The sequence below is a fragment of the Bos indicus x Bos taurus genome, chromosome 15 (assembly GCF_003369695.1).
Source record: "Bos indicus x Bos taurus breed Angus x Brahman F1 hybrid chromosome 15, Bos_hybrid_MaternalHap_v2.0, whole genome shotgun sequence".
Taxonomy (NCBI): Eukaryota; Metazoa; Chordata; class Mammalia; order Artiodactyla; family Bovidae; genus Bos; species Bos indicus x Bos taurus.
The window spans coordinates 30,254,008-30,281,449 of NC_040090.1; the positions used below are offsets into that span (position 1 = coordinate 30,254,008).

Here is a 27,442-nt window from a genome sequence, read left to right on the forward strand (position 1 = left end):
TCCCTACCTCCTAGTCCACTGTAGCAGCAGAGCAAAATGAGCTGCTGAGACCTAAAATGAGGTTGGATTGCTCGTTCGACTACTTTTGAACTCCACCTTTGAAAAAGTCAGTTCACTCAGAGGCAGCTTCCTCTTTGTGTGTAAAATGAGAATGGATCATGTCCTTTTTACTGTCACACGATGGTTTAGACGACAGAAGGCGATTCGTAAACTGTAAAGTACTGAATAGATATCAGCTGTACCCTTCCTGCACCTGCCCTTGTTTAATCTAATTGAAGCCCAGGGACACAACTGCAGTGGACCTAACGCGGACCGGGCGTTTCTATAGGAAACAGCCTAGAGGTGTAGCTTTTTTTCCTTTGAGAAAACGCAGGGCAAGGAGCTGCTGGGAGTTGTAGTCTGCGGTGGTCTTTACACGCCAGGGCTGGGGGGAGGGGGAGCTTGGGGGGAAGAGATGAAGAACTACAACTCCCGTGAGGCCATGCGGGGACAGCCCTCGCACTCTCCCGCCAGGCGCGCTCCCCAAGACGAAACAGGAGGGGGCCTTCGCGCGCAATGGATTCACAAAAGCGAGCTCTGAGGCGGGCGCATCGTGGTGGACATGGCGTCTGATGGAGAAAAGGAGACGCGTGGGGGTGGGTGGGGATTGTAACAAGAATAAGACACGGGGAAAAAGGCAAATTAAGAAATAAAATGGCCCTGCCCCTATTCCTCACTACGCAGCACAGTCCTAAATCGCGCCGCTGGGAAGGCGTCGGGAGCGCGCTTCCCGGCTCGCTCCCCGAGTCCCGGGTGCTTAAATCGGCTGGGAAGGGGCGGGGCCAGAGGCGCGAGGGCGGGGCCTAAAGCTGCGAAGGCGGCGGTAGCGGCGGCGGCCACGACCCAGACATCTGGGGCTGTTGTTGTTCTCTCGAGGTGGGACCGCCTCAGTCCGTTCGCCCAGAGAGACCAGGAGCTCGTCTAGTGGGAATAAGGTGGCCGCGTCCCCCCTCTCTCCTGTTTCCCCGAAGCTGCGGCAGGACCTGGTACAAACGTCCTGCGTTTGGTCTCCGATGCCTTTCAGTGAGGAGGGGGCGTCGAGATCCCGGTGAGCACACGTCAAGCTCCTCCAGCTCGGTGTCTTCGCTGGATCCCCATTCTCGCACCCGAGACTGGCTGCCATGACTGAAAACGCAGAGGGGGACCTGAACTCCAACCTGCTCCACGCCCCCTATCACACTGGGGACCCTCAGCTAGACACAGCCATCGGGCAGTGGCTCCGTTGGGATAAGGTGGGTACCTGGTCAGCAGGGCATCCTCCCCCTCCTCCTGCACGCCCTCCCACACCGTGAACGCCCTTGCCCGTCCCCACCCGGTGCTCGGCAGGCTGTGGGGGAGATGGCTCAGGCCAGCGGCGGGAGCTAGCGGAGCTGGGCGTTGCCACCCACCTATGCCTGGGCTGCCTCCCTGGGGCCGTCTGAGCTGGGAAAGGACGCCTGTAGTCGCTTCCTTTTGCAGGGCGAGAAATTGCTACCTTCCTTCCTCCTCCCCCCTTCCCGCCTCCCTTCAAGTGTATATCATGTCCCTTTTCTCCAAAAAAATGATAATAATTAATCATCATCATCGTATACCCTTAATAGAGATATTTCCTTCTCCCTTTCTTTTCCCTTGACTTCCTTCTCCGCAAATCTGAAAGTGGGTGTTGTGTGTGTGTGTGTGTGTGTGTGTGTGTGTGTGTGTGTGTGTGTGTGTGTGTGTTTCCGCCTTCTGAGACAGTATCTAACCACTATCTGCTTGAGCGCTGGTCTGGTGTGTTTCCACCTTACGTCGCTAGGTAGTCGCTGGTATCGCTCCCGCTCCCGTGTATTCTCTAATACCACCTTTTGCTCTTGAGAAAGATAAGGGTTCTCTTTTTTCCTCTGGCCAGAAGTTATTTTCTGGAAGTATCCTCTTCCAAAAATCATTTTTTCCAGGTTTCATGCGATGCTCCGTATACAGACTTGTATCCATTCCTCCTCTGTTCCCCTACCCGTACTCTCTCCAAATTGTTGCGGTGTTTTCATCTTGTGGAGGCATATGGGATGGATATATGAGAGCTAGAATTAAAATGCAGCCATCTCACTTGTAAAGAGGCCCTTAGCTCCAACAGAGGAAGATGATCCAAGCTTCTGCTTTGTCGAGTATATTACATTTGTTGAAGTAGAGACGGCAATGTATTTTAAATGGAATTAATAATACTGAATTAAAGAATTAATGTGGTCATATGTGAAATCATGTTATTCAACTTCCTAAAGGATTATTAGCCTTCTGAAAAAGTTTTATCTTTGTTCAGTCATTCATGCGTTCAGCAAAAAATATCCATTGAGCATTGGGTAATGTTTCAGGGCCTGTTGGGTCCAGGGTATGCTAGTGGTGAGGAGGCTAGAAAGGGTTCCTACCCTCAAAAAGCCTTCAGTCAGCAAATAAGGAAGACCAACAAATAAGCAATTACTTGTTTAGTATTACATGGTTATATGTATCTTGGACATTCTAATTCTTCCTCTGGAGTCTAAACCAGTGCATTTCAAACTCTTGACGTGCATGCAGATCACCTGGAGATCTTTAAATGCAGATTGTGATTTAGGAGGCCTGGGGTGGGGTGTGAGATTCTGCTTCATAATGGACCACACTGTGGACCACACTTTGAGTAGTGAGGCTCCAGAATGTTCTGAATGAGCTACTAGAGAGCTAACACCCTCTTTGTAGGATTTGACCATTTATACAAAAAATACATATGTACACACACTTTTTTCAGTTATGTACAAAATCTGTGGTATCCCATTGATTACAAAGATGTGAAAAATGCAAATAACTTTAAATCCATTTTGCCTGTTTTTATGATTGCCTACTGTGAATATAGTTCCTTGTCGTGGAAGGATACAAAAGAAGTGAAGATTTACAGATTACTCTTCTGCTTTTGGTTCATTAGGGAGGAGGAAGCCTAGTAGGAAAAAAGAGCTAAGGCTTAGCATACTGTAAATGATATATGCTGTAAACTGACCATATATATGTCTTCAGCAGAGAAATCTAAATTACAAATGAATGTTATCTCTATAGGTTTAATATAGTTAATTGCTATTGTTTAAAGCCATCTGCTGTCAGTAAAGAAATGTGATTGCACTTGTGTCTCTGTGAAGTGAAAGGAAGATGTATGATATTCAAAGATACTTGTAGAATTCCAACACAATTTAATTTACTGCTAACTATTATGTGTGTCAAAGCCTTTGGCCCTTCAACAATAGGAGTTTGTTTCATTGCCACAGGTGAAATCTTTTGTTCTATTTAGGTGCCAATTTTGACTATACTTTTCCTAATGGGTCTTTTGATTTTTAAAAATATTGGCTGAGTGAATTAATATCAATTGTTCATGCTGTACCTAGATATTGTTGGGTATACTGAAATGTGACAAGACTATGAGATACATATACACGTAAAAAGATAATGCTGGGATGGTATTGGTGGCAATTTAATAGTTTATAGGCAGTTGGTTTTTATAGGAATTTAAAAATAGTGACCTGTGGACTGGGGTAGTCAAGGAAGACAATAAGAAGATGGGATACATATAAAAAGAATGGGGATAGCCCTCACCGAAAATGGAAGAGAAATTAATTTATATTTAAAGGGCCTTCTATATACAAGGTACTGACTGAAAACCTGTGGGAGACACAAAGATTAATTAGATATGGACCATATCGTCAAAGAACATAGAAGGGAATATAAAACAAAAGCTTACAAATATAATACACGTAGCAAGTAACAAGTGCTTTTAACAGATTTAAACAAGTTTAATAATTATTTAATAAAAATAATATTTACTTAACCAATGGAGAAGGCAATGGCACCCCACTCCAGAACTCTTGCCTGGAAAATCCCACGGATGGAGGAGCCTGGTAGGCTGCAGTCCATGGGGTTGAGAAGAGTTGGACATGACTGAGCGGCTTCACTTTTCACTTTCACTTAACCAATTTCTCTCTCAATGGGAAAAATGCTTTTAATTAGTAAGGAAAGATACATCTATTGTAGACTGATAGTGTAGGTCAGCTAGGCTCTGGTGTCCCAGGGCACTGAAATGTGGAGTGCAGAAACGTGAAACAATAGTTTGGATTTACAGCATTTATTGCATTACATGTTGGTGATGACATGTGTGGTCTTCCAGCATAGAGAAAGTGAGGTAATACCTGATTAATACCTATTTATTTTCTTATAGTGAAAAAAAGAACCTACCAAATGCCCTGATCCTTGATGACTCTGGTGAAATACATAGTACCAAGTCATAAGTTGATCTAAAAGCAATTTGTTACTTGTCCAGGTCACTAATATTGCTAGTTTTAGTCATGGTGGGCGGTGTTCTTTGAAATTTCTTCATAAAACAGGTGTTATCTGTGATAAACCCTTCAGAATTAGTTAAAATTTAGACTTGTCAACATTGAGAGGAAGAATATTCCAAGCAGAGATAAAAACATTAATGTGTGTACTTAGAAAATTTGTTTCTGCAGTAGCTTAGGGTACATAGAAAGTGTTGGAAAGGCATGTAGACCAGGTCATAGAAAGGCGTTAGTATGTGGTTAGTGGCCTTGAATAAAGGTATATGAAAGTGTTAAAAATAGTGCAATAAGACAGGGTGTTTATTGGGGCGGTCCCAGGTACCCCTTGCTGTTGCTATGGAGTGACATTCTTTTGTTCTGTTTATTATAGTCCAGGATCTGACCCTTGGTTCTTATGCCTTCAGACTAATTTGTTAGTCTGTCTTGTCTCAGGATGGACTCATGCTCCTCAAGGTCACAGTAACTGATGTCAGAATTCAGAAAGCTGTTTTATTAATTTATGGCACAGATGTAATATAGATGAATTTGTCTCAGTCAGGCCATTTTCTAGATGCACCATAAGGGAAGTGAAAGAATCTGAAGATTTGTAGTGATTATGAAATCAAATCACAAGGAGTCCAATATATGGCATAAATGTTTAACAGCATTAGCCTGTAATAAGTAAATGCATCCATCTCTCTGATGGGACTGTCCTACACACTGGAATCCAACAAGTCTGTGGATCAAAGTGTTCCTCCTCCAGCCAGGGCACAGATGACACCGCTACAGTGCTCCCCCCTTCTATCTTTTAGGGCTAAGGTCCCCACTTCCTTCCTAATGCTTTCATACGTTCTATCAGATTACAGACAAGTCTTGCTGGCTAGAAGCTAGGTTCTCTATAAACATGACAACTCTCTCCTGTTTTTGATATACTGTAAATTCTACAATTTTTTAAAACAGTCTTATCAGAGACATTAAGCCCTGTACAAGTTTGGGTGTGTAAATGTGGGTAGGGAGTGGGATGGGACCCAGGGCAGAGCTGCTCAGTCAGCTGTAGTGGCAACAACTATATACATGTTGACAACAGTGTGGAGACAAGAATTGGCCATGGCATTTTGAGAAATAACAAGTAGAATGCTGTGGTCTCTGAAGGTAGGTTTATGTTGAGAAAGAGTAGAATGTAAAGATAGATTAATTAGGTTACGGTTATGAAATGCCTGAAAATAGAAATAAAAGACTTCATCCTAAAGTCAGTGGTTTTCAAACATCTAGCAATGAAAGTTTTCAAGCAAAATACAGCCCGTGTTTTTTTTAAAGTGGTGAATGAATTTCCTTTTAAATTATCGTGTCATGGAAAACACACCCATGAAGCACCTTTACAGAGGTTGTCTAGTCCAGTTTCATTGTGTAGAGACCCAAAGAAGTGGAAATTATCAATGGTGGTGGATAGAACCTGAATCAGAACTTGAATCTGCCACCTAGTTCAATACAGTTTTTATAATGGCTTAATCGCTAAATCGTGTCTGACTCTTGTGACCCCCATGGACCCCATGTGACCCTGCCAGACTCCTTTGTCCATGGAATTCTCCAAGCAAGAATACTAGAGTGGGTTGCTATTTCCTTCTCCATTTTTTTTTTATAATACTAGTCTATATTACACTTTTTGTTAACCTTTTTCTAATACTTTACATAATTTGGCATTTGATCAATGAAGAATACTTATCACCTTGTTAATTTTGGAAAATATTAGTGGTTATTACTTGAATTTATTTGTGTAGTGTTTCAAACCTTGATGATCTAAATAATTTGATATTCACAGCAACCCTGTATGGTAGGCAGGTTAGGTGTAGTTATCCCCACTTTTACTACTAAAGAAACTTAGTTTCAGACAGGGAAGATGACCTGCTCAAGGACATATGGCTTTTAAGTGGCAAACTTGGAACTAAACCTAACGATATCTGATCTTTACTCTAGCTTTCTTATCACTGTACTAGACTCTGTAACTGGAGTGTTTAATAGATGTTAGTGACATCATAAACCAAGTTTCAAGGACCTCATTAAAAACATTTTATTGGTTTTTGTAAAAGCTGAAGTAGGCTATAATATTCTGCAGAATAAATTGCCATGGAATTTTTTTTTAAAGAGCTGAATTTGCTACTTAACAGTTGCTTTGGTTTCCTTGGCAACAACATTCTCCCTCTGTCCAAGACATTTAGTATGTAGAAATAAGGGTTTGGAGATATATATACACATATATATATGTAATATATATGTATGTATGTATGTGTATGTATATGTGTGTGTATATATATACACAAACACACATACACACATTTATTTGTTGCTTTTGTACATTTCCAAATTTCTTACATTTGCTCTTTAGTTTCTACAATTTTATTTTTAAATTTATTTTTATTTATTTCAAAGAAATACATGCTTATGTTTTTTTAAAAAATAGTAAAAAGAGATTGTAATGGAAAGCAGTGTTCCTACTTACCTCTTCTCATCCTCAGTTTGCTCCTTAGAACCCATTTTTGACTTGTTAGTTACTGTCATGACCATAAAAGCTAGTACCACTATTCCTTGATTTATTTTACATATTATCGGTCAGATGCATGCTGTGAAAAATGAGAGTGCACTCACCCTGTTCTCTGTCTTGACTAAATTACATTATGCCCTTAGTTTTAGTTATTCTTTTGAAAACTTAAATAATTTAATTAGTGCTAACAAAGTCTCCAGGACCATAAGCCCAACTCACAAACACAGAGCTCCCAATTAGCCATTCTGTTTGAGAAGAGATTAGCAGAAAACATGCCCGTGTATTAAAAACCAGAGAAAACCCGTACCAGCTTCCCAGAAAAATTGGTGGATATCAGTGACTTACCAAGGATCAAGTTATGTAAAGAAGACAAGCAGCATGAAGAGTAAAAACAAAGCAATGGACCCAGAAAAGAACCAAGGTAAAGGAACATAACAACTTAAAATCAATTTTAAAAGGTAATTATTCTATCAAAATAAAGAAAGATGCTATGTAAAAGGAACAGGAAAGAAGAATGAGCTCTTGGAAGTTAGGGGGACAAAAAACTGTATCCCTTCACCCCCTGCCAAATGCAATAGAAAATATAAAAGTTCAAGTTGAAGAAACCTATAGCAAAAGGAAATAGAAAATATGAGAGAAGCTGACATGAAGGAACCACCCCAGGAGTCCATTGTAAAGAAATCACAGATGACAACTGTGCACTAGTTCGACACTGGGCTTTAAAGAAATGTATCTTAAAAAAGAATGCAATGTCTGTGCCATCAGAGAGAGCTGGAAGATGTTAATGATAATGATGAAGATGGCATGTTATTTCTGGCAACAGCAACATCAAAAAAAGAAAAGCAGTTAACCACAGATGGAAGAAAGGGAGGAAGGGGAGGAGGGAGGGCAGGGAGGAAGGAAGGAAAACAGACTTGAATAAGCAAGTTATGGTTCAAAAGTGAAGCAAACTAAAATAGGGTGTGATTTTTAAAGACTTAATTGATGGAGCTTAAGGGGAAAAAAATCCATTTGATCTCAGCACCTTCAGGTGACCAAGGTGAGCCTGGAAAGATGAAATTTTATCCAAACTCAGGGTCTGTAGTTAACAATATTTAGATAATCTTAATCTAATACTTGCAGTATTTTCAGTTTTGAGGATTAATCTGAAGAAAAAACAGAAAATTTAAAGTTTTATTGTGGTTAAAAACACATAAAATTTACCATCTTCACTGTTTTTAAGTGTGGGACTTCCCTGGTGGCTCAAATGGTAAAGCATCTGCCTACAATGCGGGAGACCCGGGTTCAATCCCTGGGTTGGGAAGATCTCCTGGAGAAGGAAATTGCAACCCACTCCAGTCTTCTTGCCTGGAAAACCCCATGGACGGAGGAGCCTGGTAGACTATAGTCCATGGGGTCGCAGAGTCGGACGCGACTGAGCGACTTCACTTTTTCAATAGCATTAATCAGATTCTCATTTTTATGAAACAGATCTCCAGAACGTTTTTGTCTTGTGAATCTGAAACTCTGTACTCATTAAAGAAGTCCCCTTACCTCCATTCCCTCTAGCCCCAAAACACAGTGTTAACAACAGGGGAAACAGGTGGGGTAGGAGGGTTTAAGGGAACTCCCTGTACTACGTGTTCAATTTTCTGTAAACCCCAAATTTTTCTAAAAATTCAAGTCTTTGATTAAAAAAAAAATGCTTGAAAGGGAAAGGATTCTCATTTGAAAGCACCCTCTTCTTTCCCATCTGAAAATGTCAAAATAGGTAGACTGACTACTTCTTCCTTTTATTTAGGGTCTTCTTTGCCCTGTTTTTTCTATCAAAAAGGAGTTTTGTTTAGTTCCTTTAAGTTTTCTACAAGGCCATTAGAAATCTATTTGGTTATATCTTTAATCTAGAATTATTTTTTCCCCATATCTTCCTTTCCTCCTATTTGAAAAATCAGAGAGCCAAAAGAAGCTAACGAAAAGGAATTTGTCTTTATTTGGCTCTTCCAAATTATTAAAGTGAAAGTGTTAGTTGCTCTGTAGTGTCTGACTCTTTACGACCCCATGGACTGCAGCCCATCAGGCTCCTCTATCCACGGGGTTTCCCAGGTAAGCATACTGGAGTGGGTTGCCATTTCCTCCTCCAGGATATCTTCCCGACCCAGGGATTGAACCCAGATCTCCCACATTGCAGGCAGATTCTTTGCCGTCTGAGCCACCAGGGAAGTCATGGGAAAGTAGTAGTCGCTTAGTCTTGTCTGACTCTGCGACCCCATGGACGGACTGTAGCCCACCAGGCTCCTCTGTCCTTGGACTTCTCCAGGCAAGAATACTGCAGTGGGTAACCATTCCCTTCTCTAGGGAATCTTCCTGACCAGGGATTGAACCCAGGTCTCCTGCATTGCAGGCAAATTCTTTACTGTCTGAGCCATGACTGGGACTGCCACAACAAGAGACACCTATGCTTATACATTAAATTAACCAAGGAATGTAAATGTTATTAAATGCCTCTAACTCGGATTTTCATGGTCTCTCCTTGGACAATCTAAATTTGATTTATCTGTCCTTGTGGGAAGACAGTGTGTTTTGCTTATGTAGTTGTTTTTATTTATTTCATATGTCTGTTCTATATTGTAGAAACACTTTTTCCCCCAAATAAAAGGTTGGGTAGTAATTTAGTGTAGATTTTGCTAAAGGAGTATTTTTTTCCATTAGTTACTCTCTGCATTATTGCTAATTAGAACTGAAGCTGCTGCCCTCTGGTGTTGGGAGTTAATGAAGAAAATGATTAATGCTGGTGGAAAGAATACAGATAGTGTATCCAGTCTTGCATAGGCTCTTTTATACCAAGTAATTTAATGAGGACTATATCTTACCAAACAAAACTATGAAAATGGTCTTATTGAATGCTCAAAAGGGTATGAAAATTATAATGTAAATGAAAAATACTGTGCTTCTTAGATGCAAAGTCATCTTAGCTTTCAGCTCACCAGACTTTGTTAGAAAATCTTTTCAGTGTAAGTGGTAGTTTTGTGGTTTCTGCTTCAGAATTTTCTCATGTAATTTTCCCTCTGAAATATTTTATTATTTATTGCAGGTAAAAACTATTAAAAACCTAAATGCCCACCAATCAGAGAAAGGATATATAAACTAGAATACTGCAGCAGTTGAAAACCTATCAGGGAAATTAAACTGAACAGGGGACTTGCAATAACAATGAAGAGATTTTTTTTTAATTGAGGTATAGTTGATATACAATATTATATGTCAGGTGTACAGCATAGTCATTCAAAATTTTTATAAATTATATTCCATTTGAAGTTATAAAACATTGGCTATATTTCCTGTGATATACAATGTATCCTTGTAGTTTATTTTATACCTAATAGTTTGTACCTCTTAATCACCTACCTCTATTTTGCCCCTCCTCTCTTTCCTCTCCCCATGGGTTTTTCTCTGTGAGTCTGTTTCTATTTTGTTATATTCATTCATTTTATTTTCTGTATTCCACATATAAATGATCACATATGGTATTTGTCTTTCTCAGTCTTATTTTATTAAGCACAATACCCTCCAGGTCCATCCATGTTGTTGCAAATGGCAAAATTTCATTATTTTTTATGGTAAGTACTTTTGCATTGTGTGTGTATGTGTGTATTACATCTTCTTTATCCATTAACCTGTTAATGGACACTTGGGTAGCTTCCATAGCTTGGCTATTGAAATACTACTGCTGTGAACATTCAGTTCAGTTCAGTCACTCAGTCATGTCCTACTCTTCACAACCCCATGGACTGCAGCACACTAGGCTTCCCTGGCATTCACCAACTCCTGAAGCTTACTCAAACTCATAACCATCGAGTCAGTGATGCCATCCAACCATCTCATCCTCTGTCATCCCCTTCTCCTCCCACCTTGAATCTTTACCAGCATCAGGGTCTTTTTCAATGATGCAGTTCTTCACATCAGGTGGCCAAAGTATTGAAGCTTCAGCATCAGTCCTTCTCATGAATATTCAGGACTGATTCCTTTAGGATTGACTGGTCAGCCACTGTTTCCACTGTTTCTCCATCTATTTGCCATGAAGTGATGGGACCAGATGCCATGATTTTCGTTTTCTGAATGTTGAGCTTTAAGCCAACTTTTTCACTCTCCTCTTTCACTTTCATCAAGAGGCTGTTTAGTTCTTCTTCACTTTCTGCCATTAGGGTGGTATCATCTGCATATCTGAGCTTATTGATATTTCTCCCAGCAATCTTGATTCCAGCCCAGCATTTCTCATGATGTACTCTGCATATAAGTTAAATAAGCAGGGTGATAATATACAGCCTTGATGTACTTTCCTATTTGGAAAAGTTGTTGTTCCATGTCCAGTTCTAACTGTTGCTTCCTGACCTGCATACAGGTTTTTCAAGAGGTGGGTCAGGTTGGTCTGGTATTCCCATCTCCTTCAGAATTTTCCACAGTTTATTGTGATCCACTCAGTCAACGGCTTTGCATTGTCAATAAAGTAGAAATACATGTTTTTCTGAAACTCTCTTGCTTTTTCGATGATCCAGTGGTTTTTGGCAATTTGATCTCTGGTTCCTCTGCTTTTTCTAAAACCAGCTTGAACGTCTGGACATTCATGGTTCACATATTACTGAAGCCTGGCTTGGAGAATTTTGAGCATTACTTTACTAGCGTGTGAGATGAGTGCAATTGTGTGGTAGTTTGAGCATTCTTTGGCATTGCCTTTCTTAGGGATTGGAATGAAAACTGATCTTTTCCAGTCCTGTGGCCACTGCTGAGTTTCCCAAATTTGCTGGCATATTTAGTGCAGCACTTTCACAGCACCGTCTTTTAGGATTTGAAATAGCTCAACTGGAATTCCATCACCTCCACTAGCTTTGTTCTTAGTGATGCTTCCTAAGACCCACTTGACTTCACATTCCAGGATGTCTGGCTCTAGGTGAGTGTGAGTGATCACACCATCATGATTATCTGGGTCGTGAAGATCTTTTTTGTACAGTTCTGTGTATTCTTGCCACCTCTTCTTAATATCCTCTGCTTCTATTAGGTCCATACCATTTCTGTCCTTTATTGAGCCTGTCTTTGCATGAAATATTCCCTTGGTATCTCTAATTTTCTTAAAGAGATCTCTAGTCTTTCCCATTCTATTGTTTTCCTCTATTTCTTTGCATTGATCTCTGAGGAAGGCTTTCTTATCTCTCCTTGCTATGCTTTGGAACTCCGCATTCAAATGGGTATATCTTTCCTTTTCTCCGTTGCTTTTTGCTTCTCTTCTTTTCACAGCTATTTGTAAGGCCTCCTCAGACAGCCGTTTTGCTTTTTTGCATTTATTTTTTTGGGGATGGTCTTAATTCCTATTTCCTGTACAATGTCATGAACCTCCGTCCATAGTTCATCAGGCACTCTATCAGATCTAGTCCCTTAAGTCTATTTCTCACTTCCACTGTATAATCATAAGGGATTTGATTTAGGTCATACCTGAATGGTCTAGTGGTTTTCCCCACTTTCTTCAATTTAAGTCTGAATTTGGCAATAAGGAGTTCATGATCTGAGCTACAGTCAGCTCCCGGTCTTGTTTTTGCTGACTGTGTAGAGCTTCTCCATCTTTCACTGCAAAAAATATAATCAATCTGATTTTGGTGTTGACCATCTGGTGACATCTGTGTGTAGAGTCTTCTCGTGTTGTTGGGGTTCAGTTTGTGTCAAATGCTTTTTCTGCATCTACTGAGAAGGTCATGTTAGTTTTTTTTAATTAGAACTTTATTTTTTAAGCAGTTTTAGGTTCACAGCACAATTGAAGGTAAAGTATATAGAGAGATTTCTCATATTCCCCCTACCCTCACTCATGGATAGCTTCCCTCATTATCCACATCCCCCACCAGTGTGGTACACTTGTTAGAATTGATAAACATACGCTGACACATTAACCTCCCCAAATCCACTGTTTCCAGTATGCTGTTGAGCCTCACCCCACAGACCTTCATGCCTTGTATTTGCGTAGCCTCAAGGCTGAAGAAAGAGCTCACAGTCAGCAACAGAGACATCAATGATATAATGGACAGGGGCATCTTACATGTCTGAAGCAAGGCCCTGGAGCAACACCCCATCATGTATGGCAGATGGCATGGCAGTAGTCTTAGTTATTGGGGAAGGCAGTGAGGGAATTTACCAGTTACCAAAGGAAATTGATGTCAGGTCGGCACATCAGTTACCAGGGAAACCAGCAGAGGAGCATCACTGCCCTTTTGATAAACTATCATATTGGAGCTGTTCTGGTCTGGAGATTAGAGCAATCACTAGCTGCGGCTGGGGGCAAGTATGTCTCTGTGATTAGGAAGGAAGGTTAGTCATGTGAGTAGAGTGTAGGTGAAGCAGGGAGTGATCGAATAGGGTGTATTCAGGGAGGAAGAGAACAGCCTTATTATACATATGTTTTATTCTTGGTAGTGTACATTGTATGGGTTTGGACAAATGTGTAATGACGTGTGTCTACCACTTTATTATCATGCAGAATAGTTTCACTATCCTAAGAATCCTCTCTCTCTGCTTAGTCGTGTCCGACTCTTTGTGACCCCCATGGACTATAGCCCACCAGGTTCCTCTGTCCATGGGATTTTCCAGGCAAGAATGCTGGAGTGGGTTGCCATTTCCTCCTTCAGGGCATCTTCCTGACCCAGGGATCGAACCTGCATCTCCTGCATTGGCAGGTGGATTCTTTACCACTGAACCACCTGGGAAACCCCAAGAATCCTTTATGTTCCACCTGTTCATCACTTCCTCAACCCTCAACCTCTGGCAGCCACTGATCCTTTTAGTTTCCACAGTTTTCCCTTTTCCAGAATGTCACATAGTGGGAATCACACAGTATTTAGCCTTTTTAGATTGGCTTATTTCACTTAGTAATATGCTTTTAAGTTTCCTCCATGTCTTTTCATGGCTTGAGAGCTCATTTATTTTTATCACTGAATAATAGTCCATTGTCTGGATGTACCATAACATTAAACAGTTTTTTTACTTTGTGATATCATGAATTATAGTGATTTTTGAATGTTGATTCAACTGATATTCCTTAGATAAATACTACTTGGTCATAATGTATTATTCTTTTTATATATTTTGTTAAGAATCTTTTTGTATATTTGTTAGATTTTTGTATTAGGATTATGATGGCCTTGTAAAATTAATTGAAATGTTCCCTGCTTTATTTTCTGAAAACCTTTTTGTACGATGGTATTATTTTTTCTTTAAATGTTTGATAGAATTTGCCACCTAACCCATCTGGGCCTGAAGCTTTTTGAGAACAAATACAATTTCTTTAATAGATATTGGACTTTGGGGATTTTGTTTCATTAGTTTCAATTTTGGAAAATTAACTTTCCTCAGTTTATTTAGAGTTAATATTATACCACTAATATTGTAAGTTCTTGCAACAGTGTTGGCCCATTTTTTATCATCAATACCACCTCCATCCTTTATCATTTGTATCACTTTTTATAAAAGTGTTATAGTTTTTGCTTTAGTCAGTCCTCTGCATTTTAAAGACATTAAGAAGAAAAAACAGTCTGTTTATATTTATCGAGCTTTCTACTATATCCAGTGCTCTTCGTTCTTTCTCCAAAATTCAAGTTTCCAAATGATATCCCTCCCCTTCAACTTAAAGAATTTCCTTTAGCCTTTATTATAATACAGATTCACTGGCAATGAATTCTCCTAGTGTTATTTATACATATGTTAGATTTCTTGGTATTGTCTTGGATACATCTCTGAGACTCTATTTTTATCTTTTTTCTCTCTGTATTTCAGAATAGATCATTTCTATTGATCTGTCTTCTAGTTCATGGACCCTTTCATCTCCATTCTGCTATTAAGACCATTCAGTGAATTTTTAATCTCAGATATTGTATTTTTCAGTTCTAAAATTTCCATCTGGTTCTTTTCTATAGTTTCTATTTCTTCTGTAAGATGTCTCATCTTTTCGTGCATTCCAAGAGCATTTTTCTTTAAGTCACTTATAATAGCTCTGTTAAAATCCTTGTTGGCTAATTCTAACATCTGGATATGTTAGAGTTGGTCACCACTAATTATCTCTGCTCTTGAGAATGCATCGCGTTTCTCTAATTCTTCATTTGTCTGGTAATTATGGATTGCATCATGGACATGATGAGTGTTATATTGTGGAGAGCCTGGAATCCGTTTTTCCTCTGGAGAGGAAATATTTTGTTTATTTTAGTATGTCATTAACTTGGTTGAACTCAGACTATACATGCTGTTTCCTGAGAGGCTTCTCAAATCTCAGTTTGTTTTTTTATCCTTAGCTGATTGTCTATCCCACACTTATGTAGTAGAGGAGTCAGCTAGAGTTTGGGACAGTTTATGGACAGAATGTGGGGTTCTCCCTTTCTAAATCTCTCCTTTCTTGGATGTGTACTCCAGTGGGCATGGTGGCCCTGAATCCTGTGTGCTGTTTCTTCCGGCCATAAGGACCGTGGGATTTCCATTGGTATTTCAGCCACTGCACAAGGCTCTGACTACTGTCTGTTCTCAAAAACCATAAAATTAGGAAACTCATCTGTACTGGTTCCTTCTCCTAAGTATTAACTCCCTTTTAGAATCAAATCTGTATTTATTCACTCTCTCAGACTTTAAGGTCTTGTGGATTTTGTTTCTTTCTTTGTTTTTTATTTGGTCTAAGAGGTTACAGTTATTATCTGTGGGAAGGTCAGATATGGTTGGAATTTTCTTGGTCCATACAGGAAACAGGTGGTACGTGATATTTTTTATGCCATTTAAAATTATTTCTTTCTGTTTGCTGGTATAGAGAAATACAGTTGTCTTTTGAACATTGACCTTGTATCAAAAAACTCTTAACTATATTCTAGTAATTCTAAAAATTATTTATTCTCTTAGATTTTTTAATGTGCCCAATCATTTCATCTGCAAATTATGTGAGTTTTATTTCTTCTCTATTCTTGTACTTTTTGTCTGTTTTTCTTTCTTTATAGGTTTGACTAGGACTATAGGATTTTCTGTCTTGCCACCCCATCCCATCCTGCCTTCCTCCTTCTCATTCTCCTCCTCCTTATAGCTTGCCATTAACAGATTCAGGAAGTTCCTTTCTATTCCTTATGTGCTGAAAGTGGAAAGTTTAAACTTACTTATGTATATTTTAGGGTTTTGTTCCCTAGAAGCAAAGAGGAATTTCTGTGCAAGTGATTTATAAAAGGAATGCTCTCAGGAGAAACCTGTAAAGGAGTGAGGGAATCAGGATAGGGAAAGGAAAGAACTAAGCAATGATATAATTTCAGGTGAAGTTTAATTAATCAAGTTTAATCAGCTTGATTCTATGCTTTCTGGAGTGTTAATTGCACAATAGAGTTATACTTCTGCACCAAATATCATTAGCTGTTGGCCATGAGGGAAAGGTGTGTATAACTCTCAGGTCTTTTGCATAAGCTGGTTCCAGTCCTCCCAAGGAGGTTCTCCAGAGAATGTTGCGTGTGTGAGCTCATAGCAGTAGTACCTGTAGTTGCTAGAAATGGACACAACCATCCAGTTAAGAGGGTCTCGGGAGAATCTTAATAGGATCTTAGCACACACATCCTGAGTTTTTCTATATTCCTTGTTTGCTAAGATTTTATCATATGTAGTAAGTGTTTTACTTTATTAGGTACTTTCTCTGTATCAGTTCAGATTGTCATTTGATTTTTCTTTTTAAACCTGTCAATGTTGTGGATAACCTTGATTAATTTTCAAATATTATACCAACACTATATTCTGGCATAAAAACACATTGTCATGATTTATTATTGTTTTTATATATTGCTGGATTTGGTTTGGTAGATTTTACTTAGGATTTTTGCACCTTTGTTCATTGGTGAGGTTAGACAATGATTTTTTCTTTCTGATGTTGTCTGTTGTATCTAGGTTAAGCTAGACACAAGAAAAGAATTGATGGGAGTATACTCTTTTATCTTCTCTGGAAGAGTTCTTTTAAGATTTGAATGATCTGTTTCTTAAATATACTTTGGAACTTGCCAGTAAAGTCAACTGAGGCTGGAGGTCTCTTTGTGGGTACATTTTATGGTTTAATCTCTTGCATGTTTATAATTCTAATCATTTTTTTTCCTTGGACAAAATTGTCTATTTGTCTAAAATTTCAAATTAGAATTTTTGTCTTTTCCAGAAAAGTGGGATTTTGTATACCAGAGAGTGAAATTGCTGGATCATATGGGTTTTTTTTTTTTTTTTTTTTTTTTTAGTTTTTTAAGGAACCTCCATACAGTTCTCCATCATGCCTGTACCAATTTACATTCCCACCAACAGTGTAGAAGGGTTCCCCTTTCTCCACATCCTTTTCAGAATTTATAACTTGAGAATTTTTTGGTGATGGTCATTCTGAATAGTGTGAGGTGATACTTCACTGTAGTTTTGATTTGCATTTCTCTGGTGTTTAGAGGTGTTGAGCATCTTTTCATGTGTCTGTTGGCCATCTGTATGTCTTCTTTGGAGAAATGTCTGTTGAGATCCTCTGCACACTTTTTTTTATTGCCTTTTTACTTGTTGTGATTACAAATTTTTTCCTCAATTTGTCTTTTGGATCTATTTATGTAATTTTTATCATGCAGAACATAATTATAATTTTACTGACAGATAATACTTGGGAGATATGTCACACTTAACATTTTCTGTTTGTTGAACATCTTAAAGTGTTTCTAATGTTTGTCCAGTTTTTTTTTTTTTTTTTTGAGAAATAATCTATATACATCACTGTATAAGTTTAAGGTGTACAGGACTTCCCTGGTGGTCCAGTGGTTAAGTCCATGCTTCCACTACCGGGGGCACAGGTTTAATCCTTGGTTGGGGAACTAAAATCCCACATGTCTCACAGTGATATATGGCATGATGGTTTGATTTACATATATTGTGAAATGATTACCACAGTAGGTTTAGTTAACATCCATCATCTCATATAGATAAAATAGAGTATTTCTGATTTTTTAAAAGCTATTTTAAATAATGCTGAGGGCACTGTTTTGCATATAGCTTTTTTCCTCTGGTTTATTTCTATAGCATATGGAAAGATGACATATACATGAGATAGACCTATTTAATTTTTGACCATAGACCATTAGTCAGACCATAATTGTAGCATGATTTCAGAAGAATATGAAAATTGGGCTTTATTAAAAAAGAAAAAGTCCATCTTATTGTTTCCTTTGTTGATAGTTTCATTCTGACGGAAAAGTTTTTCCTAATTATTGGTAGTATTTTTACTACTAAGGCAATGGGACCCCACTCCAGTACTCTTGCCTGGAAAATCCCATGGATGGAAGAGCCTGGTAGGCTGCAGTCCATGGGGTCGCTAAGAGTTGGACACGACTGAGTGACTTCACTTTCACTTTTCACTTTCATGCCTTGGAGAAGGAAATGGCAACCCACTCCAGTACTCTTGCCTGGAGAATCCCAGGGACGGGAGAGCCTGGTGGGCTGCCATCTATGGGGTCACACAGAGTCGGACACGACTGAAGCGACTTAGCAGCAGTAGCAGTTACTACTTCAAAATATATATTAAACATCAGGCCATGAATCTTTTTCTGGTACAAACTGAATTAAGTATAGTTATAGAATCTCAATTGACAGGATTCTAGATATCATCTTGTTTAAGCTCCTGCTCAGAATTAAAATGTCTAAAATATCCCTAATAGGTAACTTCATTGTCAGAATATCCCTGGTATAGGGGACTCTTGTCTCACTTGGGAGCTAGATTCTAAACTCAATAAATAATGAAAATTTCATAAAGTAAAAATTACTCTTGGAAAACTCTTAAATTGCCTATGAACTATAGAATATGTGACTTCAAGTATCTATCTTTATAGAGTAATATATAATAATAATAATGCATATAGTAGTTTGGGCTTCCCTGGTGGCTCAGTGGTAAAGAATTCACCTGCCAGTGTAGGAGACACAGGTTTGATCCCTGGGTTGGGAAGATCCCCTGGAGAAAGGAATGGAACCTGCTCCACTTGCCTGTGTAATGCCATGGACAGAGGAACCTGATGGGCTACAGTCCATGGGGTTGCAAAAGAGCTGGACATAACTGAGCAACTAAACAACAACATGTTCACTATATATAATGGAGCACATGCACAAAATGTAATTTTTAGCAATACTTTGGGAGGTAGGGCTAAGTACATATAGTTGACTATGTGTAAGTTAAGTGTATATGAAACTAATGTAGTACAATATTGTATAGTAGAAGGATTTCTGGGTCTAATAATGGCTTCCCTGGTAGCTCAGCTGGTAAAGAATCCGCCTGCAATGAAGGAGACCTGGGTTCAATCCGTAGATTGGGAATATCCCCTGGAGAAAGGAACAACAACCCACCAGTATTCTGGCCTGGAGAAACCATGGACTATGACAGAGCCAGACATCCTGGAATGTGAAGTCAAGTGGGCCTTAGGAAGCATCACTACGAACAAAGCTAGTGGAGGTGATGGGATTTCAGATCCCAAAAGATGATGCTGTGAAAGTGCTGCACTCAACATGCAAGCAAATCTGGAAAACTCAGCAGTGGCCACAAGACTGGAAAAGGTCAGTTTTCATTCTAATCCCAAAGAAAGGCAATGCCAAAGAATGTTCAAACTACTGCACAATTGCACTCATCTAACACACTAGTGAAGTAATGCCCAAAATTCTCCAAGCCAGGCTTCAACAGTACATGAACCGTGAACTTCCAGATGTTCAAGCTGGATCTAGAGAAGGCAGAGGAACCAGAGATCAAATTGCCAACATCCGTTGGATCATCGAAAAAGTGAGAGTTCCAGAAAAACATTTACTTCTGCTTTATTGACTATACCAAAGCCTTTGACTTTGTGGATCACAACAAACTGTGGAAAATTCTTAAAGAGATGGCAATACCAGACCACCTGACCTGCCTCCTGAGAAACATGTATGTAGTTCAGGAAGCAACATTTAAAACTGGACATGGAACAACAGACTGGTTCCAAATCTGGAAAGGAGTACATCAAGGCTGTATGTTGTCACTTTGCTTATTTTAGTTATATGCAGCCTACATCATGAGAAACACTGGGCTAGATGAAGCACAAGCTGGAATCGAGATTGCCGGGAGAAATATCAATTACCTCAGATATGCAGATGACACCACACTTATGGCAAAAAGTGAAGAACTAAAGAGACTCTTGATGAAAGTGAAAGTGGAGAGTGAAAAAGTTGGCTTAAAGCTCAACATTCAGAAAACGAAGATCAAGGCATCTGGTCCCACCACTTCATGGGAAATAGATGGGGGAACAGTGGAAACAGTGTCAGACTTTATTTTTCTGGGCTCCAAAACCACTACAGATGGTGACTGCAGCCATGAAATTAAAAGACGCTTACTCCTTGGAAGGAAAGTTATGACCAACCTAGATAGCGTATTCAAAAGCAGAGACATTACTTTGCCAACAAAGGTTCGTCTAGTCAAGGCTATGGTTTTTCCTGTGGTCATGTATGGATGTGAGAGTTGGACTGTGAAGAAGGCTGAGTGCCGAAGAATTGATGCTTTTGAACTGTGGTGTTGGAGAAGACTCTTGAGAGTCCCTTGGACTGTAAGGAGATCCAACCAGTCCATTCTGAAGGAGATCAGCCCTGGGATTTCTTTGGAAGGACTGATGCTAAAGCTGAAACTCCAATACTTTGGCCACCTCATGCGAGGAGTTGACTCATTGGAAAGGACTCTGATGCTGGGAGGGATTGGGGGCAGGAGGAGAAGGGGACGACAGAGGATGAGATGGCTGGATGGCATCGCTGACTCGATGGACTTGAATCTGGGTGAACTCCGGGAGTTGGTGATGGACAGGGAGGCCTGGCGTGCTGCGATTCATGGGGTCGCAAAGAGTCGGACACGACTGAGCGACTGATCTGATCTGATCTGATTTTTAGCTGTAGCATGTGGGATCTTTAGTCGCAGCATGAGAACTCTTAGTTGCAGCTTGTGGGATCTAGTTCCCTGACCAGGGGTTGAACCCAGGCCCCCTGCATTGGAAGTGTGGAGTCTTAGCCACTGGAGCACCAGGGAAGTCCTTGAAGCTTCCTGACTTCAAGGCTAGATCATAAAAGGTAATGTAACTTCCCCCTGGCTTGTTTGTTCTTGAGATACTTGCCCTTGGAGCCATGTCACATATAGTGACCACTATAAATATGCAATTGACAGCCCCACCTAGCCCCATCCTGGCTCTGCCCTTTCTAATTCATGACCCACAGAAACTATGAGAAATAAATGACTATTGATTAAGCCACTAAGTTTGGAGTGGTTTGTTACCCCTGCCATTATAATTATTATACCCTCCCTTCCCAGCACTGGGCTTACAATTTTGAAAACTCTTAATAAAAATTTCTAAGAGAAAAATGATATCTTATTCAATTTTTATTTCCTTGATTACTGGGAAGAAGCTATTGGGTAGGGAAGTAATAGTTGGCATGCTAGCTATAGATATCATTTCAAACTTAATAAATAAGTCTAATGCTGAAGTCATTTCTCTACCCTCAACTTGATCTTCACCCTTTTCTCTCCAATTTCTACTCATATTTCAGTTCAGATATTACTTCTTCCAGTTAGCTTTCCCTGGCTCTGCTCTCTACCTTTCAATCCATTCTGGGTTAGAGGCTTATCTTATGTGCTCCTATAGAACCCTGTTACTTACTCCTATTTTAGTACTTTTTATATTTGATGTGGTAATTGCCCTTTTACTTATCGTTATGCTTCAGTAGATCTTGAGCTTTACAAAAGCACTATCTTCTTGTTCCCTATAGCATTTGCTGTGCCTAGCATATAGTGTGGAGAAGGAAATGGCAGCCCACTCCAGTGTTCTTGCCTGGAGAATCCCAGGGACAGGGGAGCCTGGTGGGCTGCCATCTCTGGGGTCACACAGAGTCGGACATGACTGAAGCGACTGAGAAGCAGCAGCATATAGTGTGTGCTTAAAAAGGAGATATTTTTAATTAATTCAACAAACATTTGAGTGTCTGCTGGGTACCAGGTTCTGTTCTTGATAGTGAAAATACATTAATAATTAAAACAAAGTAATATTTTGATTGATCACAAGTAGTATATATTTGTGATTTAATTTAACCTCAAAGATAACATGAAATTATTTTTCCAAAGGCCTTTATCTTAAAAAATATATCCACTTAATTAGAAAATTCATTTCAATTGGGAATTCTATTTGATTGCATGGTTACTTAAACCTGTTCTAATATTCTCTTTCTCTAATATTTATGTTCCCTGAAAGAACATGGCTATTTTGTCACTATGATTCTGAGTCAACACATCTTCTGTGTACAAGATACAACTTAGCTACTGTGGGATATACAAGGTTGTTGAAAATATGGTCACTGCTATCAACTATGAAGGTACCACCATTATGTAGTTGGGCTTCCCTGGTGGTAAAGAATCCACCTGCCAATGTAGGAGACCTGTGTTCATCTCTAGGATGGGGAGATTCCCCTGGAGAAAGAAATGGCAACCCACTCCAGTATTCCTGCCTGGGAAATCCCATGGACAGAGGAGCCTGGCAGGCTACAGTCCATGGGGTGGCAAAAAGTTGGACTCAGCTTAGCAACTGAGCACATGCCACCATTATGTATGTGATTACTCTTTTTAAGGAAATTTCTACTATCATCTGTTAACCTTTATTTTAATACTTTGAGTGACATTGCACTTGGGATTGTAGCAAAAATATAAGCATAGTTATTTTCCCCATAATGTTTGCAAAATACAGACTTTGATGAATGTTGATTTAATGTATTAATGGCAAGAAGAACGCTTAGATAGGTAGAAGGAGAAATGATAGGGGATGAATTCAGTGTATTGAAAAACTATTTTATTGGGAGTCAAGAAGGCTCAACCTTATTTCACATCAGGACACAACCATCACCTACTGTATTAGGGTACAGTCAAAGCTGTGTAGCAAAGACTATGCAATGTAATGGCTCAAAGCAGAGAGAAAATAATTTCTCGCATACCCTTCAGAGGTCAGTGACTGACCAGGGCTGGTGGAGGGGACCTGTGCCATCCTCAAAATGCGACTGCCACTACTGATCCAAAATGGCTTCAACCTATGGGAAGAAGAATAAGATTTAGGAGAGTGTACACTTAATCCTTTTCAGGGAAAGACCTGAAAATGGAACATATCATTCCCACTTTCATGTCATTGGTCAGAGTTTAGTCACATGGTCACACTTATCTGTAAGGTAGACTGAATAGCCCTTAGCCAGGCTGCTGTGTAAGTACCCAACTGTATGATTAAAGGAGAGAGAAATATTGGGAGACATCTAGCAATTGGGTGCTATTACCAATCTGGGATCCTCAGATTCCTGACTTAACTGTCAACCTTGTAAAACATCTTGGGAAACTTATATGTGTGTCTGCTTATCATCCATTTGAAATACTAAGTTCTTTTTGTTTTTGATTGAAATTAGGAGTGTATATGGTAGTACTTGAGGAGGGCATGACATCCCACTCCAGTATTCTTGCCTGGAGAATCCCCATGGAGAGAAGAGCCTGTCGGGCTATAATCCATGTGGTCGCAAAGAGTCAGACACGACTGAGCCACTAAGCACATGGTAGTACTTAAGATATGTTTAATTTTTAGCAATTGGCAATTGTCCTTGATTTAAATTTTGTAAATAAACTGATGTATTTTGTTGGACAAAAATATTTCCAAGTATGAACTTCATTGGAGAAATAATTAAATAGAGAGCAATGAAGAAGTTAAACTGTTGACTAGATTCCAAAGTGAATCTACAATCAAAATGTTAGAGTTTGAAAGGATCTTTTCTTTCGTCTTTAAAAAAAAAAAAAATGCATATAGAGAAGCTATATACCAGAATGAGGTCTTTTCAGATTAAATTCCAACCCCTTTTCAGATTAAATTTCAACCCCTAAATTGTACTGATGAGCTTCAGAGAGAAGTGTTCAGAGAGAGACCTGTCCAAGGGCTCATAGTTTATTTGATAGAAGAGACTGAGTAAAGAACTCAAGGCTTCTAAGTTTTAATCTGTTAAAGAAACTGACAACAATATGGAAAGAGTAAGCTCAGCCAGGATACTGCATAAGCCCTGAAGATACAGAGTGAAGTAATTTCTTTCAGTCTACCACCAAAAAAAAGTTTTGAGTGGTATGTGATATTCCTCCGTGAATACTAAACTAGGGCAGGTTAGCTGTAGTAGCAAATACTCCAAAATTTGTTGGCATATTTGTGAGGTAGGAGGTAGAGGGGAATTTTGCTCTGTGAACCACCTATTCCATCTTGATGCTACATACTCCTATAAGTCCTTGGAGCCCTCTCTCTTTTGTGGGTTTATGAGGAAAGAGAGGATGGGGAGGGGGCAGAGGTGGCTGGTGGTAAGGGAGTGTTTAATGGCCTGGATTGACACACATCTCTTTTACTCAGATCTATCGACCAAAACTCTGTCACATGATCTCATGTAACTCTAAGGGAGGCTGGAAGATATATTCTATCTGTGCACCCAGGAAGAAGAGCAAAACATCATTCCTATTTCTTACAAGAGAGGATACTAGAGTAAAATTATTTGTTCAAAGTACTAGTAATAGATGCTACTGACTGGAGATTTAATATAGTCCCTCACATGATCTCTTACTGTAGAACTTGAAAAGATAATCTAAAAAGCTATAACACTCTACTGAGAATATAAGGTCTAGGAGGAGGTCAAATGATTTGTTCCAGATTGTCTAGCTAACCAATTGCAGACTCAAGATCAGAACCACTTTTCCTAGAATCATAAGGTCTGTGGTCTCTTCATTACCCTGCAATGACCTCCTGAACTACTTGACCAACAGTTGGGTTCTTCATTTGTCAAAAAAGGTGAGATGTATCAGAATAAATAAAACAGTGACTATTTGAAATGTTTTATTTTGATTACCTTATATGAGAAATATTTTTATTTAAACCTTTATAGAGATATATATTACTATGTCACCGAATAGTCAACTTCAATTAAGTGTATGTGCTTTGTGATTAAAAAAAACAACCCAAGAGTTAAAAAAAAGATTGTTTATGTAATATTAAGCTTTGAAATAAACTGATTGTTTTATATTTCACACTAATCTTGGCATAATCAATATTATACTTAAATGGTAACAATGTATTTTTTAAATTTATTTTCTACTTTTGGAGTACTTAGCATCTTTATTTACTGCATATGATTTTTATATTCATTTAGTGATTATTATTCAGATTTTATTGTCAGTTGTTATTAAGTAAATATCATTTTTTATGACAAGTGTAGTCATTCAAGTTTTTTCCTAAACCAATTTAGTTTACATTTATTTCCATAATTTTTTAAAGATGGAGAAACTAAATTTAGAATTAAACCAAGATTAAAGGGAAAAATATTATTGCTTTAACAAGAATGTATTTTGGACTCAGTCAGGAAGCATCTGGTTTGGAAAACACGTTCTGCATCAGGACTCTACACTTGGATCTCCAAGCTGGCTGACCCTCAGAAGTAAATGTCAGTTATATTCACCCTTGAGATTTTCAGATTGCAGTTTCCTATTTTAACTTGTCTAGAAATAAACTAGAAAAAAAATAAATTTTTTTTTCTCTGTAGTTAATATAAAACTGATGTTTACTGTATAGACAGTCATCTCCATCAGAAACATTTAAAAGTGTTATTTACAGTTTTGTAATTTTAGATATATTTGAGTTACTAAAAAATCAATTTTATATATTGTCTCCTATTTAGATGCTTAACAATATTTTTTTAAATTTATTCATTTTAATTGGAAGCTAATTACTTTACAATATTGTATTGGTTTTGCCATACATCAACATGAATCCACCACGGGTGTACACGTGTTCCCAATCCTGAACCCCCCTCCCACCTCCCTCCCCATACCATCCCTCTGGGTCGTCCCAGTGCACCAGCCCCAAGCATCCAGTATCGTGCATCGAACCTGGACTGGCAACTCGTTTCATACATGATATTATACATGTGACTCCACACGGTTCTCCATAGTGGCTGCACTAGTTTGCATTCCCACCAACAGTGTAAGAGGGTTCCCTTTTCTCCACACCCTCTCCAGCATTTATTGCTTGTAGACTTTTGGATCGCAGCCATTCTGACTGGCGTGAAATGGGACCTCATAGTGGTTTTGATTTGCATTTCTCTGATAATGAGTAATGTTGAGCATCTTTTCATGTGTTTGTTAACCATCTGTATGTCTTCTTTGGAGAAATGTCTATTTAGTTCTTTGGCCCATTTTTTGATTGGGTCATTTATTTTTCTGGAGTTGAGCTGTAGGAGTTGCTTGTATATTTTTGAGATTAGTTGTTTGTCAGTTGCTTCATTTGCTATTATTCTCTCCCATTCTGAAGGCTGTCTTAAAAATATGGAACGCTTCACGAATTTGCGTGTCATCCTTGCGCAGGGGCCATGCTAATCTTCTCTGTATCGTTCCAATTTTAGTATATGTGCTGCCGAAGCGAGTACAGCTATTCATATTTTAATAGTAACTCTGTATTTGTTAGTTTGTGCCATTTATGAAATAGAGACTCCTTAAGTCAAGGCATGCTCACACTCTCTCTCTCTATATATATACGTATATGTATATAGACATACATTTTTAATCATATTATAATTTCAGTTAATCAAAATTTCCATGTCTTCTCATTAGTTTTTGGCATGTATCCCAATAACTTTAATTTTCACTATTACTAGAATACATTTTTGTTTAAATTATATATTAACATGATTTTACTTCTCTGTAAGTGCAAATATACTCTAATACTTAGTATCTTCCATATGTCTTGGCTTATCATTCTGAATATTCATTATCATTGTATAGACTGTAGATATAGACAGTCTAAGAAGTTAGTTGGAGAAGGCAATGGCACCCCACTCCAGTACTCTTGCCTGGAAAATCCCATGGATGGAGGAACCTGGAAGGCTGCAGTCCATGGGGTCGCTAAGAGTCGGACACGACTGAGCAAATTCACTTTCACTTTTCACTTTCATGCATTGGGAGAAGGAAATGGCAACCCACTCCAGTGTTCTTGCTTGGAGAATCCCAGGGACGGGGGAGCCTAGTGGGCTGCCGTCTATGGGGTCACACAGAGTCGGACACGACTGAAGCGACTTAGCAGCAGCAGCAGCAGCAAGAAGTTAGTAGGGACTAAATCCATATTATGTATGGTAATGGAAGAGAGAAGTTATGGTTTACCTTATTTTTTTATTTTTGACTCTTCTAAAAATAAAATACTGGAAAATTCCATTTAAGTTTTATTCTTATTTATAATTGCATTTCAATTCAAAACTTGCTACTCACTTGTGAAGCACTATTTTCAGTTATAGGCATCCTTAGCTTTATGAAAATAACTTGAAGTATGTGCTAATGAAATAGGAATCCTAAAATGAAGATGTTGGCAAGTCTTGCTTCACAAGCCAAGTTTGAGCTGAATTTTTATTCTCATTCTTAATCAAGTCCACATTTAAACTTAAGACCTTTTTATGGTCAGTTTTTGCTATAGATATTGAACAGTTTTCTGTGATTTTAAAGAGCAGTAAGGCTTATCTG

The 27,442-nt window shown here is 38.9% G+C and overlaps 1 protein-coding gene and 1 non-coding gene across 2 annotated transcripts in view; one reads left to right on the forward strand and one right to left on the reverse strand.

Annotated features, from left to right (window-relative positions):
* The first annotated feature begins 611 nt into the window (after positions 1-611).
* Positions 612-27,442, forward strand: part of PGM2L1 (phosphoglucomutase 2 like 1) — a 56,464-nt gene continuing 29,633 nt past the window's right edge. The window contains exon 1 of the mRNA XM_027562922.1: positions 612-1,271. Within this exon, the coding sequence (XP_027418723.1) occupies positions 1,161-1,271 (111 nt within the window). The 5' untranslated portion in view covers positions 612-1,160. The remainder of the gene's footprint in view (positions 1,272-27,442) is intronic.
* LOC113906085 lies at positions 26,252-26,358 on the reverse strand. The gene has a single exon (XR_003514775.1). It is a non-coding gene; the product is annotated as a U6 spliceosomal RNA (small nuclear RNA).